General features: G+C 61.7%; 1 protein-coding gene across 15 annotated transcripts in view; it reads right to left on the reverse strand.

The window, feature by feature from the left end:
- NCOR2 (nuclear receptor corepressor 2) overlaps window positions 1-16,419 on the reverse strand; it is a 187,252-nt gene that overhangs the window by 128,033 nt on the left and 42,800 nt on the right. For all 15 annotated transcript variants that reach the window (XM_045535005.1, XM_045535015.1, XM_045535014.1 and 12 more), the window contains one exon: window positions 823-1,021. In XM_045535005.1, coding sequence (XP_045390961.1) covers window positions 823-927 — 105 coding nt within the window. In that variant the 5' untranslated portion in view covers window positions 928-1,021. The remainder of the gene's footprint in view (window positions 1-822; window positions 1,022-16,419) is intronic.

Below are 16,419 nucleotides of genomic sequence, written 5' to 3' on the forward strand. Positions count from 1 at the left end.
CGGAGGCCGGCAGGGTCAGCTTCTACCCAGGCCGTGACCGCCAGGCCTCACGCCCCCTCGCCAAGCAGCCAGGGGGTCAAACAAGGTAAGCCCAGCACTCTGAGGGCCCCGTGGCAAGCACCCAGAGACACGGTATGCAATAGGTGCCCAGTAAGTGCCAATAGAGCAAAACAAAAAGCCCATCCTCCCGGCCAAACCACGCAGCAAGCGGTGAGGGAGGAAGTGGGGCTCCCGCTCGCAGGCGGGATTCAGGGGTGCAGCTTAGGAGACCCGACCAAGGGCACACGTGTGTGAGGCGGGCACACCGGAGCCACCTGCTCCCCAGGCCCGGTCATCCGCCCCAGCCATAGGCCAGGGCTCCCCGGTGAGCAGAGCCACCCCCCGGACCCCCACACCCCCTACCATCAGGGAGTCAGAGATGTACCAGGGGCTGGCCATAGTCTCGCGGGCCCCTCGCCATAGGGAACGAACCCCAGGCCCATGGGGTCAGGGAGGAAGGGTAGGGGTGAGACCTACAGCCCCAGCAGCCTCCCCAGTCCTACAGCAGGGAGGAAGCAGAGCTGAGACTGGGCTGCAAGGAAGGTGTATACAGTAGGTGCTCCATGTTTGCATGCAAATGCCACTCCCAGTCAAGAGAGAGGCAGAGCCCAGCTCCATCTTCCCAGCTTTAAAAAGGAAGCAAAGAGACTTTCCCACCTGCCCAGGGCTGGGAGCCGCGGTGCCACACCAGCCCGGCGCGAGGAGGAGGAGGAACAGGGTGGGGACTCACTGGGACTCCAGAAGGGCCCCGCAGGTGGCCCCGGGCACACACGTGCCCCTTACCGTGTGGGGCCGGGCGATCTGCACCGGGTAGGAAATGCCGTGTGGCGGGTAGCGGGGCTCCGTGGCCCTCCACGTCTGTGCAACCGGCTGCGTGGATCCCGACATGGCGCTGGGGGTCCGGGGGGCTCTCTCTGAATCGCCACCGAGGATTAAAAGCAAGTCCCGGTCATCTGCTCGCAGGCCACCCCGTCACAGGCACCTGTGAGAAAACCAGGAAAGAAAACAAGATCAGCCCGGCAGCCAGCTCCTCACGGCACTGTGGCGGGGTCCCCAAGCCACTCCTGGGGCCCCATGAGGAACGGCGAGCAGGCAGGGGTCTGCGTGGACCCTCCTCCACGCACCGCCACGCTCGCTGCCCACTGAGAGCACAGGGACCCTCCAAGCCACAGAGCCAGGCTGGCAGCTGCCGCGTAAGCCCCCCAAGGGGTGTGTGGCCCCTCCCCATCACCAAGGCCCTCACCTGGCAGGCACAGGGACCCCCACTCTGCACCACCCCCCAAGCCACATGGCTCCCAAGCCCCGTTCCCCAACCCAACCTCACTCCACGGCCCCTGGGTTCTGAGTCACTGGGACAAGGTTCTCCGAAAGCCTCTGGCAGCTCAGACACGTGGCTGCGGGCCTGTCCCGAGAGGCATGGCCCGTGGGGGAGGCTCACACAAGTGTCCCGGGCAGTGGTGGCCAGGGTCAGCTCGGACAGACCACAGGCCACAGCGCAACTTGGGGTAAGGCCAGGCCTGCCTGGGGTTCCCTGTGACACTGTGCAGGAGGATGACACCATGATCTAGGACGAGCTGGGAGGTGACAGGACTGGGAAGCCAAGCACCATGCCCGGGAAGAGCCAAGGACAGGACAAGAGCCAGCGGGTCCTGCACCCTGGGCAGGGGCAGACGGACGGAGCCTTCCACAGGCAGGAAACGGTCCAGCCACTTTACAGAGGGGAAAACGGAGACCCAGAGGGAAGGAAGAAATCGGGGTAAGGAGCAAGGGAACCCCTCGCCGGGATGCTGCCAAGAAGCCTGCGGGGCCCCCACGACCCTTCTCCCCTTTCTCCGCAGCCGCTGCCCCACTCCGGGGTCACAGCAGCCTCCAGTCCCCAGACGGAGGCCTCCCCGACACCCCCCCACCACCAGCACCTCGAGAAGTGCGTCCATCCGCCCCCCGAGAGTGAGCACAGTCCACGGAGGCGCAGGGGGCCCGGCCCCGGCTGTGGCCATCGGACGGGGGCCGGGCTGCCCCCCACATGGTCGGGGGGAGGGGAGACAGGACGCACCCCAGCCCCCGCAGTTTCACCTTGACGACCCCCGCCCCCACCCTGAACTGGTAACTTCCTTCTCCAAGCGGGTGGACGCCCTGGAGACCGGCCCATCCGCGGTCTCACGTGGAGGAACCAGCACGGATGTGACTTTCCTTTCAGGAACCACAGCAATGGTCATGTGATCCAGGCCTAGCCAATCAGATTCCTGTACCAACCCCCCCCCGACAGTGATTGGTTCATGGATGAGCATGTGACCCAATCTGAGCCAATGAGAATCAGTCTTGAGACTTTGGCTAGAAGGACCAGGAACAAGGGGCTCCGACCTGGGGCTCTACGCTAGGAATGGGGAAACCCGGAGCTCTCAGGGCCACCGTGGGGCAGGAGCCTGCCAGAGAACGGCGCCCACTGGCAGGAAGGCAGAGCTGAAGGGCGGAAAGCCAGTGTGGTCGCATGCTGATGACAAATGTGTCCGAAAGCTGCTCATTTCGTCTAGGGGTGCCGAGGCACTCCGTCTGTGCCTTTCGTCCTTGCCAGCCAAGCTGGGTTTCTGTCACTTGCCACCAAGAGTTCTGACTCACACGGGGGAAAATGGAGGCATCACAGAGGTCACGATCCTTCAGTTGGGTGCTGTCGAACACGGGAACAAGTCCTGCTCCACCACGGCTAAGCTGTGTGGCACTGGGCAAGTCACTTCCCTTCTCTGAACCTCAGTTTTATCATCTGCAAAATGGGGGTGATCACAGTCCCCGTGACTCAGAGTCAACATGAAGATGACACAAACGCACACAGTGTTCCCTAAACACGGGACATTCACACGCCACCCCTGATATTGAGGTCATGCCCATCTAGCCCCAGTCCTGTCGTATACTTAACAATTTTCATCCAAGTGAGTCACTTTCATTCAGTTAGGCATAACTTTACGTACAAGAGAAACTTATAACGAACACAGGTATTAATACACAGAAACCCAGTGCCACATGGAATACGTGGAAAGAATCAGAAAAACAAACACGTAACCACGTCCATGAAAACATCTGTCTGTCTACCTACCACCCAGGTCCCCCCACAAGTGCAGCCCACGGCATAAGAAAGGCCAGGTGACACAGATCATGGATTCAACAGGTGCCCAGCACACAGTGAGCGCTCAGCACACAAGAGCTACCATCATGACTGTCACTAGCACCGTCAACGAAGTAGCTACAGCCCAGCTGCAAGGGATGCTATTCTGGCCCTGCCCAGCCCCACCAAAGGCAACGTGGCATCCGTCCTGCAGCCAGAGATGAGAAACCGCCCCTGGGAGAGGGGGCAGGTGTGGCCACCAGGGCTGGGCCCTGTCCTAGAATTCCCCTTGCTGGAGCTTGGCCCAAAGCCCAGAAGCCCCTGGCCATAATGCGGCAGAGCAAATTCTATTCCACTCTCTAGATTTTAAACAGCTCCCTGGTCTCTTCTTCACTACAGCAGGAAGCTGCCCCCTTCCAAGGACACCACAGGCAACTTCCAAATTGCTGTTTGATTTTGAGTTGCGTAAGGTGGCAGAGAGGTCCCATCTACTCACGGCTTTTCTGACCTCCTTTGCCCGAGAAGATGCCACCTGGGAATGGCAGGCCCCTGCCACGTGCTCACCACGGTGCACACGGGCTCCAGAGGCCAGGGAGGGTGACACGCTCCTGAATCACCCCTGGGGCTGGCTTCCTGCTCTCTGTGACTCACATGGTGCCCCTGGCCACACATGGGGGCTGGAGCTCCCCGACCCAATGTCCTCATGTGCAGCTTGGGTCCAAAGCCAGGGGGTGACTGTGGCGCCCTGGTGCCACCCTCCCTCACCACGAGCTCAGCAAACCCAGTCTCCATCCCCCCCAACCTGAGCCACATTTGCTGCCAACTCAAAAAAAAAATATTTTTTAGAAAAACAAATTTGGCAGTTCCCCAAAAATTGAAACATAGAACTACCGTATGAGCCAGCAATGTCAGGCATATACCCAAAAGAACTGGAAACGGGGACTCAAACGAAACGTGTCACGCACGTTCACAGCCACACTACTGATGACACCCAACGGCAGGCATAGCCCAAACTGCGGCCCGCCCGCACAGCGGAGTATTACTCAGCCAGGAACAGGAACACAGCTGTGGCCGGCTGCGCCGTGCACGGACTGGAAAACGTGGCACTGAATGAAAGAAGCCAGGCCCGGAGGCCACATACCGCGTGACCCCATGTATGGCAAACGTGCAGACAGGGAACTCGGAGAGACGGAGAGCAGAGTGGGGGTCCTGGTGGGGGGGGGCAGTGGCTGCCAGTGGGCATGGGGTTTTAGTACGTCTCGGGAAGGTTTTGAAACCAGAGAGAGGAGGCGGGTTCAGTTACAAATGTGGAAGAAAGTTTTAAGCTTTGGCTTTTCACCGGCACGGTTTGGAGGTGAATGACAAGGAAAAAACAATGCTATTTCCTCAATGAGGGGGGCAGGCGAGGGTGAGGGAGACGCTCGAGGGTCTGGAGTAGGAACTCGGACACAACAGCCCCCACATCACCGCTGGGCCTGGCTGCTTTGGGGTCAGGAGCGGGTGGTCGGCATTCATTCACTGACACTCTGGGGTCCCCACTGCTCTCTGAGCCCCGGGGTAGGCGCTGGGGGCTTCACGTGACCAGGCAGGGGCCAGGCCCCACAGGGCAGACAAGCAGCAGCAGCGGCCGCTGGAAGAGGACAGGGGCTCTGGACACGCAGACCTAGCCCAGCCTTGGGGCGAGTGAGAGGATATGAGGGAGAACTTCCGGGGTTGAGGAAGAGAGTTGGGAGGACGGGGAGGCAGGGAGTGCTCCAGGCGGAGGGCACCTCCTGAGCACGAGCCCACAGCTGAGCACAGGGGCCCTGTGTTTGAGAAATTCACCGAGTGAGCATCAGGGAAGGAGCATGGTAAGGACGGATTTTATTCTAAGGGCAACGGGGAGCCACAGAAGGCGGTTGAGGGGAAGAGCAAAGGGTCAGAGTGTTTTATAAGCAGCCACTGTGGGGAGCAAGCATGGAGAAGGGAGACCGGGGATCTCCCGGGAACCAACGGGCGCTGACACCGGAACCCCTGGCAGGAGAGGGGGCCTCAGAATTAAAACCCAGCCTGCCAGGCACAGAGCACCCCGGCACGCTCGGGAACCGCGGTGGAGGGAACAGCACAGGTCACCCCAGCCCCCACCCGCCTGTCCAGGGCCAGACGCACGGCCCCAGGCCGCCCTCCCCGCTCAGTGACCGCGGGCTCGGCTCCGGCTGAATCCCCAGCGCGGGGCCTGGCACGCTGCAGGTGTCCTGGTCTCCCGGCTGCAGGGCCACAGACTGGGTGGCTGAAAACAACAGAGACATCTCCCATCGTCCTTCTGGACCCGAAGCGCAAAGCCAGGTGTCGGCAGGACCCGCTCTCTCTGCAGGCCCCAGGGCAGGAGCCTCCCGCGCCTCTCCCAGCTCCCGGTCCCCTGGCGTGTGGCTGCGTCACCCCCGTCTCTGCCTCTGTGTTCCCGTGGCCTTCTCCTCTCCGTGTGTCTCCCCTTCTTATAAGGACACAGGTCGTGCTGGATTTCGGGCCCACTTTAACCCCCGACACCCGCAAACAGCCTCTTTCCAAATAGGGCCACACTCACGGGTTCCAGGTGGCCGTGCGTCTGGGGGCCACAGCCTACCTCAGCAGGCGCTCAGTCAGCCTCTGGTTCACTGCTCTATCCCCAGAGCCGGGCACACAGTAGGCATCTACTCAATATTCACTAAACAAAAGCTCCACAGCCAGGGAGGACTCCCGGGCAGACGTGGCCCCGGGCCGTGCGCTGAGACGCAGCCAAACGACAGTGGTGGTGGAACTGGCTGTTCACGCCTTGTGCGTTTACTTCCTGCCATACTGTAAACATCGGGGAACCGGCCACGTATTGGACGGCCACCTTCAGCAGGGACTCCTAGCACAGGACGGCTCCGGAACGGTTCAGGAATGAGGCCCTCGAGTGACTCCTGCGACGCAAAAAGCCCCTAGGACGTGGCAAGGGTGAGCCTCGCCGAGCCCCGTGGCTGACGGCTCTGTCCCCCACGCTCTGCAAGCATCCACTGTGTGATGGGTGTTGGGGACACAGCAGCGAATAACTGACCCCAAGTCCCCGCCCTCGTGGAGCAGACATTCCAGAGGGTGAGACAGGAATGGGAGGATGTTGGAGGTGTTGGTCCCATGAAAACAGACAAGCAGGAGACTGGGCAAGACAAACCCAACCCAAACCCCAGGCTCTGCCCCAGTCTTGTCAAATCGGAAATTATTTGAGCATCTATTACGTGCAAGCACTGTCTGAGCACCGAGATACACCAGTGACCACGTCACACAAAAAATGCCGACAACCAGAGCTGACATCCAGTGATAGGCTGAGTCAACAGGTCCAGCCAGATACTCAACAGGGGTTGGCTGGATGGAGAGTGAATGGACGGATAGACGGATGGATGGATGGATAGGTGGGTGGATGGATAGGTGGATGGATAGATGGACAGACAGATAGGTAGGTGGGTGGATGGATGGATAAAGCAGAGAAGAATGAATGAAAGAAAGGAAGAAAGAATGAATGGGTGGATGAATGGATGAATGTATCACAGGTGGATGGATGGATAGATGGATGAAGGAGGGAAGGAAGGATGATGGATGAATAAAAAAAGGAAGGAAGAAAGAATGGATGGATGGATGGATGGACAGATGGATAGGTGGATGGGTAGATGGATGGATGGATACATGGATGGATGGATGGATACATGGATGGGTGGATAGATACATGGATGGATGGATGGGATACATGGATGGGTGGATAGATACATGGATGGATGGATGGATACATGGATGGGTGGATAGATACATGGATGGATGGATGGATGGATGGATGGATACACAGATGGGTGGATAGATACATGGGTGGATGGATGGATGGATGGATACATGGATGGATGGATGGATGGATAGATAAATGGAATACATGGATGGATGGATGAATGAATGGAAGGATGGATGACGGATAGACCCAGTCGACAGATGGATATTAACTGTTCCATTTTCCAAGGTTTTCCCAGTCTCACTATTTTAACCAAACCTGAGGGCCAAGCCTTCATCCCACTAGTATTCCCAGGCTCTCCCATGTGCCTACCTCTGTGAGAAACACAGAACCCCAAACCCGCACAACTGCCGGCTGGGCACAGAGGACCCTGGGGAAAACTGCCTCTAGTCCCAAACTCCGGAATCGGAATGGGAGGATCTCAATGAGAGGGTCAGAATGATAGAGGTTCCCCCACCCCTCCCAGGCACCGCTGCTCCTTCTCAAGTACAAACCAGCACATCTCCTGAGTTGGGTTAGAGAAGAAAGGCCAAGCCGACTCCAGCCTCGGAAACCACCCTCCCTGGCCTGCGTGGATTTCCAGCCTGCGATGTGTCAGCCAGCCACAGCCAGGACGATGGAGTTCCCTCGGAGCCCAGAATGCTCCCCCTGGGCCGTCTCCCTGGGACCTGCCTCCTTCTCCCCATGCCGCCCCCGCCAGGACCCAGGGAGCAGCTCAGCGGGGGGCATTGTAACGAGGGGTTTCCCAGGAAATCCGCGGTTCCTGGCTTCTCTTAAACACCAGGCGAGCTCACACACTGCTGGGGGGGAACGTACGACGGTGCAGCCGCTGTGGACAGCGGTTCGAGCTGCCTCCTCACGGAGCCCAACATAGAATCACCCTGTGACCCAGCAACGCCACCCCTAGGTATAGACCCTAAGGGACTGAAAACAGGTGCGGAAACAGAACAAAACAAAAAAAGGGCAAGGATGTTCACAGCAGCGCTAGTCACAAAGGCCAAAACCTAGAAACAGCTCAAATGTGCATCAGCGAAGGACGGATGAACAAAACGTGGTCTGTCGCCACGGTGGAGTGTCACTCAGCCCACAAAGAGGAATGCACCGGTCCGAGCCGCGACGCGGATGAACCCTGAAAACATCATGCAAAGTCAAAGACAGAAGCCACGTGCTGGCTGACGCCGGTTCTCTCCCGGAAGAGGCAAAGCCGGAGACAGACGCGGACTGGCGGCTGCCAGGGGCTGTGAGGAGGGAGCAGCGGGAAGTGACCGCTTAATGGGTACGGGGTTTCCTTTTGGGGCAATAAAAATGTTTTGGAACGAGATAAAGGTGGTGATTGCACAACATTGTGAATGTACTAAATGCCAAGGAATCATTCACTTGAATACGGCTGAAATGGTAAGTTTTATACGTATTTTAGCATAACGTAATCATTTGGTGGGGAAATGCAGGTCTGCGGCCCCCCATGGCCATAACTAGCTAATCCTCCAATATTTGCCACATCCCCTCCTGGTCAGCTACCTTTGTTTATATGCCCTGCCTGGCTGGTGGGGCTCACGGGGGAGAGGGTCAGTGCACAGTCTTCAGCCCTGCTGAGACTGCTCGCCTCCTGGGAACCTGCCCCCCACCCCAATTCGCCCACCTGGTTCCATGACGTGCCCTCTCCCTGCCACTCCCGTGGATCTGACCCATCTGTTCACCTGCTGTTTCCCCAGCAAGCAGGGCTTCTGCCCAGCAGTTTTAGCCCCACCTGGGAGCAGGGCAGGAGCCACGGAGGCTGTGGGCTGAGTCCAGGCCCCTGGGTCACGGAGGAAAGCTGGTGCCTCGGGCAGCCCCCCTGGTCCTAGGGACACACCCTCCCAACCAAGCCACCCCCTGCCCACGCACTGCCGACCCAAAGAGCTCCCATGTGTGGAAAGAGACCAGCGGGTCTCAAACCTCAACTGTGCCACTTTTGTGGCTGTGTGACCTTGGGCTAGGTACCGACTTCTCTGGGCTTCACCTGGAAAGATTCACTGAAGGAAGATTTATGGAAAACTCAGCACAGTTCCTAGCCCACGGAAAGCTCCCGAAATGACAGCTCTGGCCGTGACCGCCCCACGGCATGCTGGATAGCAGGGCAAGGAGGGAGGGAGGGAGGTCGAGGATGACGACGATAACCGGGCTGGAACTATTACTATCCCCCCGTGCAGATGAGGAAACTGAGTCTGGGAGAAGCGAGTCCATGATTCTCAAGTGCACATTTCCTGAGCCCAAATGCCCGAGACCACGATTCCTATTTCCCCGATGCCGCCCCCTGCACCTGCTTTCGCGGGGAAACAGAGGCCGGGAGCAAAAGACACGCCTGGCACCAGCCCCATCCCTCACCTCCCCTATAAAGGGTCCTCAGCCACTGGGAGCACCTCCGCCACCACCCCCCCTCTGCATCAACGCCCCCAGGCCCCTCATCCCTCCACCCCCACGGCAGCTCCCACCTCTGCTGCAGGCCACGCTCATCCCAGCCAAGGCCACTGCGGGGGAAGGCCCCACCTTCCCGTGCCAACATGACTCTCCCCGTTCAACGGATCAGAAAACTGAGGCCCAGAGAAGTGAGTTCACCGGCCCAACCAAGGCCCCGCGTCAGGCTACAGACCCCCAAACCCCAGCCCTCCCCGCGGCCCCAGGCGAGCAGAAGGGAAGCGGCCTTGGCTGGAGCCGCGAGGAGCCTGTTTCTGTTTCCAATGGAATCGGAGCGTTCGTGCCGTCTGGGCCGCGGCCAGCCGGGCCAGCTCCCCCGCCACGGTGAGCTCTGCTCAAAAGCACTTCCTCCGCCGCCACTTTTTTGTTGTCGTTCCATTTAATTTTAAAAGGAAGAGAGGGAGACAAACCGTGACAAGCCCTCCCTGCACGCCAGGGTCCCAGGGTCCCACCCGAGAACCCCCGCGCGGGGAGCAGCCCCCCTCGGGTATTTCGCAAACATGACGCCCGACTCTACCGGGCTCTTCCTCATTAAGTTCTGGGCGCCCCGGGAGGGCCGTGTTTTCCGTCAGACCGGCTGCTCCATCTGGCCTTCCAAGCGGCAGTCCTCTCTGCAGAGGGAAGGCAGGGGCAGGGAAGAGGCTGGTGCCTGGGCGCGGGGAGGGGGCGCTGGCACCAGGGGCGTGACTTGGGCAAACCGCTTGACCCCAAGCCCTGGGGCTTCGCGGTGGGAAGGAGGCTCGGGCTCCGGGTCGGCACGCAGACAGGCTCCGCCACCCCAGGTCCCCGGGTTTCCAGAGGACAGGGCTCAAGGTCTCAGGCCTTCATCCATCTTGCTGCCTGGGCGGGAGTAAACCAACAACCAAGGACTGAACAGGCCACAAACACGGCTTCCAACATGACACCGAGTGACAGAAGCCAGCCCCAGCAAGGACAGATACTGTCCGATCCCACTTACAGGAGGTCCCTGGAGGAGTCGAATTCACAGAGACAGACAGTAGAGTCGTGGGTGCCAGGGGCTGGGGGAGGAGGAGCGGGGACGGAGTGTTTAGTGGGTACAGAGTCTGTTTTGCAAAAGAGGAGCTCTAGAGACGGCTGCACCACAATGTGAATACACTTAACAATCAACTTTAGAATGGTTGAGAGTAAATTTTATGTCTATATGCACGTACCACAATTTAAAATTAAAAAAAAATAAACCAAAGCAACACTACACACATACACCCCTCCTCCAGGGAGGCCTCCCTGATTGCTGGCCAAGGGTTCTCGGCTCGGCTGGTGTTGCTCTGCAATAGCTCTAAATGCTCGGGCTGTCCCATGACAGAGAAGGTGTTCCCAAGGGCCCCAGCCCTCAGGAGACCCTCCCGGCCAAAGGCACAGTGGATCAAGGCCCGTAGCAGGACCCAGGGAGGGCCACAGGCCAGGGCTGGGCCTGCTGGGCAGTCTCGCAGCTCGGATCCCTCGGAAGTGCCTGGTAAGCTGGGCGGCCTCGGGGGACGACTGGCAGGGCCTGGGCCCAGCGAGGGGCTGACCCAAAGCTGCCGCTTCGGACCCCAAGACCCCAGGCGGGACCCGGGGCCCCCTCTCCTGCCCGCCCGGCAGGTTCCCACCGACGTCCCTGCCTCCCAACATCTGGCAATCACATCCAGCTGTGCAGCTGCCGGAACGCCTCCTCCCGCTGCTCCTCCGCCCGCAGGCCCTCGAGGACGAGGACGAGGACGGCTTTCGGAGGAATTTATGGGGTCGGTCCTAGTATTTCAGGGCACATCTCTGGGGGATGTCGGCCACATGTGAACGAGGACAAAAGCTTCTGCTGCTAAGAACAGCTGTGCCAGCAGCGGTGTTGGGGGGGCCCACCCAGTCCACAGCGGCCCTCCCCACGTCCCCCACCCCTGCACACAGCCCGGCTGCGCCACAGGGGCCACCTCCCCACAAGCCTGGCTGGGGGGCCCCACTGCCACCCAGACACCCAGGCCAAGGGGGAGAACCCCTGGAGACCAGCCCTGTGTGGGGCTCAAACAGGCTGTTCGATTATTTCAGGGGCGTTGATCAGTAAGTGTCAGATGACGGGGCTGTGATCAAGAACCCAAAGCGTCGCACGGGCCGGGAGCTCCAGACGGGAAACAAACGCGTCGCCAGTCTACAAGCGGCAACAGCTGAAGTCCAGAGTCCACCTGGGCTTTGGTTATGGGCCCAGGGAGGGGCAGGATTAACCAGGCTCCAGGGGAGGGGTCCCCGTAGCAGTCGGGCGGGGACGAACAGAGGAAGGAGAGCTGTGGACACCCAGGCCCCTGCGGGAACACACCGGGCGGGCAGGAACCGCGCACAGGGGAGGAAGGGATGGCCGAAGTCAGCCCCAGCCAAGGCTGAGCCTGGGCTCAGGCATGTGGCCCAGGGAGGTTGGGGGCAGGGGGCGGCCACAGCGTCCAAATCTTTCGGGCAAAGCCAGTAAGCCCGATTTTGAGATGTCTCCCAATTTTTCTTCAAAAAAAAAAAAAAATCATTGACTACAAAACCAACCCAGTAAATCAGCCTGACACCCAAACACAGCCCAGCGGCTGCCAGGAGGTGACCTGTGGCTTATGGCATGTGGTCACTGGAAGCCACAAGGGAGGACACAGCAAAGGCTGGGGGTGCTGGAAGGAGGGGCTGACACCTCTCAGCCCGGGAGGTCCCCAACTACAACAGGGAGTGAGAAGGGGCCCACTGACCCAGTGACTCATGATGACACACCCTCCACCCCGATGGATGGGACACGCGCTGGCTGTGAAGGGCAGGACCCACGACCTAGCTCCGTCTCCAGCGTGGGGCACGCCACACCCCGATCTCCCTCAGTCCCGGGGCCTGGGGGGGCTGCCCCGGACCCCAGGGCAAGAGGCTCAGGGAGAGGCTGAATCTCACACTGGGCCGATACCGCTCCCTCCCAGGATCTCTGCTGGAGCGTCGGGAACGTCCACCACGGGCTGTGACTATCAGTCTCCACTACCAGGGACTCAACAGGGGTCGTGCCTGGATGCAACGGTGCCTGAAGCTTCCCCTGAGGGTTTCTAGTTACTTGAGCCTTTTGTGCTAAATGCAGGAGGAACAGGGAGTCTGTCGACTGCAACCAAGACACCCAAGATAGCAACCCCCTAAAACCCCAGTTCTAACACAGGGTCCCCCTGGACTCAGACGTCCTCCCTACTCGCACCCTCATCTGTGTGGGGGCGGGGAGGGGTGCAAAGCCCACCAGGATGGGGCAAGAGAAACAGGACGGGAGCCCCAGGACAGGCCCCACCTAAGGGGAAGGGGCCAGCCAGGAGCTCGGGACAGCCCTGTCCTGTCTGTCACCCTGGAGGAAGAGCAGGTGTCCCCCGGCTCCGTCCTGAGCTGTCAGTGACTCTCACCGGGAAACAGCAGACAGCAGCTCTGCAGATAAAGGCTGCCCGGAAAAGCCAGCCGGACTCAGATCTGGGTCACTCCTCAGCGACAGGCACGGCCCCCGCCCCCCACGGCCGCCCCCAGCAGTAACCCGAGCCTCCGGCCTCCGTTTCTGGAGGAACATCACGATCTCTCGGAAGGAACATCTGCCAGCCGGGCTTCACAAGCAAACGCGCTGATAAACCCGGGCCGGGTTGGGCAACTGCCGGCGGCCCCGCCAGCCAGGAGAAGCGGCATTGTCTGCAGCCACAGTCCGCGGGCACGCCGTGGGCCCGGCCCTGCCAGGCCTCAGTTTCCCAGATTGTGGTGCGGGCGCTGCTCCTGGCCTGGGGGTGGCCACAACTTCGACCCGGAGCCGCTGGAGACCCTGAGCCCCCACCCCACGGCACTTGCTGCCCCGCTCCCCTCCTCGTCCCGCCCCCAACGCGGCCCCGGGCTTGTTCCCGCTCCCATTTCGCAGGCCGGAGACTGAGGCTCCTCCCGCAGGCAGGAGCAGGACGGCGGAGAGACGAGCAAACGCCACTTGCATGTCCCGGGTCCTGGGCAGTCACGGGGTGGCCGCCACCGTCACAGCCGACCGCTAACACAGCACTCGCCTGCATCCGCTCGTGGCATCAGCACAGCTTCCCTGGGAGGTGGCTTCCATGTCCGTTCTACTGATGCACAGAGAGGCTAAGCAACTTGCCCAAGGCCACACAGCAGGCAAGCAGCACAGCCTGGATGCAAACCCAGGCACGCCACCCTCCCGCGTCCACCCCAACCACTGCGTCCTGGGACCCCGACACCGGCTCACCCCTGCCTCCCCACCAGGCTGGAGCCAGGCCTGAAGGCCTCCCACCCGGCATCCCTGCTCACGGGCCCAGGCCAAGACCTGCCAGCCGGAGGTGCCCCGGGTCGCAACAGAGGGGCTGTGGGGCTCTCCAAGTCCCCCCGCCACCCCCCAGAGCCTGCTGCAAACCACCCACTGGGCCCCAGGAAGAGCGGGAAGGCCGCGTCCTCCAGCACCCCCACCCCTCCCGGCCCCACCACCTCCCTCCTCAGCGCCCGCAAGCCTGGCCCCAACCCTCGTTGCTTCACTTCCCCCGACCCCCGCCCTGCGTCCCCAAAGATCCACAGAGGCAAGAGCCACACCTGTGTGTCCTCCACCGAGTCCCAGCACTCCACACACAGCAGGTGCTCAATAAATGCTTGCTGACTCCACGAACACGCCAAGAGCGGAATCGCAGGCTCCGAGCTGAAGCGTGGAGACCGCTTTCCAAACAGAGCACCAAGGCCGCGAGCCGGACGAGGGCTGCGAGAGCCAGCGGAGTGTCCCACACCAGGTCACGACCCCACGTCCACACCGCCCGCCCACTCGCCCCGCACAGGCCCCTATGCAGCCGCAGGGCTCCGAGCCCCTCCTGGGGGCCACCATGCTGGCCTACCCCTGAGCCGGGGCACGGCGGGACTCTAAGGGCCATCACTGCCACCAAGGAGCTGTGGGGCCTCCTCCAGGTAGCCTGCCTTCTCTGGGCCTCGTTCCTCCATCCATCAAGGGCACCTGGCAAATGAGGGGCCTATGGGGGATCACTGCCCCCCAGGTTCTGGGTGAGTAGCCAGGCACGTGGGACAAGTGTGTCCAGGCCTGGGAGGAGCCCCGTGTGGATTCGAGAGCCTTCTGCCCCGCAATTGGCTGCACCTCCCCCACAGGGCTGCGGCGCCCAGAGAGGGGGTCAGGGCTCCAGGGGACGGGATGGGGGGTCAGGGCTGCGGGGGCGGGAGAGGGGGTCGGGGCTGCGGGGGGCGGGAGAGGAGGGTCAGGGCTGTGGGGTCAGGGCTGGGGGGGGTGGGAGAGGGAGTCAGGGCTGCGGGGGCGGGAGAGGAGGGTCAGGGCTGTGGGGTCAGGGCTGGGGGGGGTGGGAGAGGGGGTCAGGGCTGCGGGGGGCGGGAGAGGAGGGTCGGGGCTGCGGGGGGCGGGAGAGGAGGGTCGGGGCTGCGGGGGGCGGGAGAGGGGGTCGGGGCTGCGGGGGGCGGGAGAGGAGGGTCGGGGCTGGGGGGGCGGGAGAGGGGGTCGGGGCTGGGGTGGCGGGAGAGAGGCGGGGCTCTGTGGCTCTGGTTCTCAGAGAGGGCGGCAGGGCCGGGCGCTGCCCTCCTTCCTGGGGGAGCCACTGCAGGGGCCCCCTGCACACGGGACACAAAGCCGTCCTCTGGGCCACCTGAACCTGCGCTGAACCCTCAGGCTTGGGGTGCGGGAACAGCACCCCGACACCCCTCCCCGGGGCTATCCCCACCTCCAGAGACGGGGGTCATGGGCTGTACTAGTTTTCTTGAGGCTGCCACAAAAATGACCACAAACCACGTGGCTTAAAACAACAGAAATTTATTCTCCAACAGCTCTGGGGGCCAGAAGTCCAAAATCGAGGGTGGGCAGGGCCCGCTGCCTGCGGGGGCTCGAGGGGAGGCTCCTTCGGGGCCTGTTCCAGCATCCGGGGGCATCGGGTGCACACCCCGGCCCGCGGCCGCATCACTGGGACCGCCGCCTCTGTCTCCCCGTGGCCTTCTCTGTCTGTGCCCTCCTGTCTCCTAGGGGGACATCGGTCACCCGGTTTACGGCCCGCCACGTGATCCAGGATGAGCCCATCCCAAAACGCATCTGCAAAGACCCTTTTTCCAAATGCGGTCACTTCCACGGGGCCTGGTTATTAGGACACGGATTTGTCGTCTTGGCGGCCGCCCGTTTCCGACACTGCCCGTCTCCTGAGGGCCGCTCCCCGCCCAGGCCCCAGCAGGGGGGAGGGCACAGGCGCACGGAGGGACGCCACACGCCCCGGGGACACAGTGGGCCCAGGCTGGGTCCCACACAGTAGCCCCTGGGCACAAGGGCCTCCCTGGAGCTCACAGGAAGCAGGGGACTCTCACACCCACGCCTCCGGGACAGGGCCAGCTGGCGATGAGTCACCCCCACTTCACGGGCCAAGAAGAGGCTCCAAGTGGCTCGTCAAGGGGCCCGGACAGGCGGGGGGGGGCCGCAGAGGGCTTCTTGGGGCCTCAGTCTGCCCCGGTGCCAAGTGGGAGCACAGCCCACCCCCTGCCGCCCTCTGGGGGGACGGACGCAGAGCCTGGAAGGAGGTGGCCTGGCGAATGGGCCCAGAATCACCACCACCCAGCTGATCAGCAGCCGCCCGGCCCACACAGCTGCCCACCAGCCCCTGACCCCGCACAGAAAGGGCCCATTATGACATCACAGGCCGGGAATTAGGTTATTAGCCTGCGAAGGGGGTTGGGCCGGGGACAAAGGGCTCATTGTCATGCAAATGACCGACTCTGGAGGGAGGAGGTGGCTCCTCCCGCCTTCTAACTTCTGAGTCACACTGGAAACTGACCTCCACCTTCCAGAATGGTGCGGGCATCTCCAGGGCCTCAGCCCTGGGCCAACTGGGGCACCCTCCCCGCCTGGGAAGCCGGCTCTCCCCGGTCTGCACAGGATCCCCAAAGACAGGGCCCGCCTGAGACAGGGCTGAGAAAAGCGAAATAAGATAATCCCTTCAGGCACTAAGCATCACCCCGCGCACAGAAACGACTGCAAAGGAAATGCCAGTTACCCAGGGATGTCGTGTGCCTGCCGCTGTGTGTCTTTCGGCAAGCTGCTTACCCTCTC

Source organism: Lemur catta, chromosome 21 (assembly GCF_020740605.2).
Source record: "Lemur catta isolate mLemCat1 chromosome 21, mLemCat1.pri, whole genome shotgun sequence".
In the NCBI taxonomy this organism is placed as follows: domain Eukaryota; kingdom Metazoa; phylum Chordata; class Mammalia; order Primates; family Lemuridae; genus Lemur; species Lemur catta.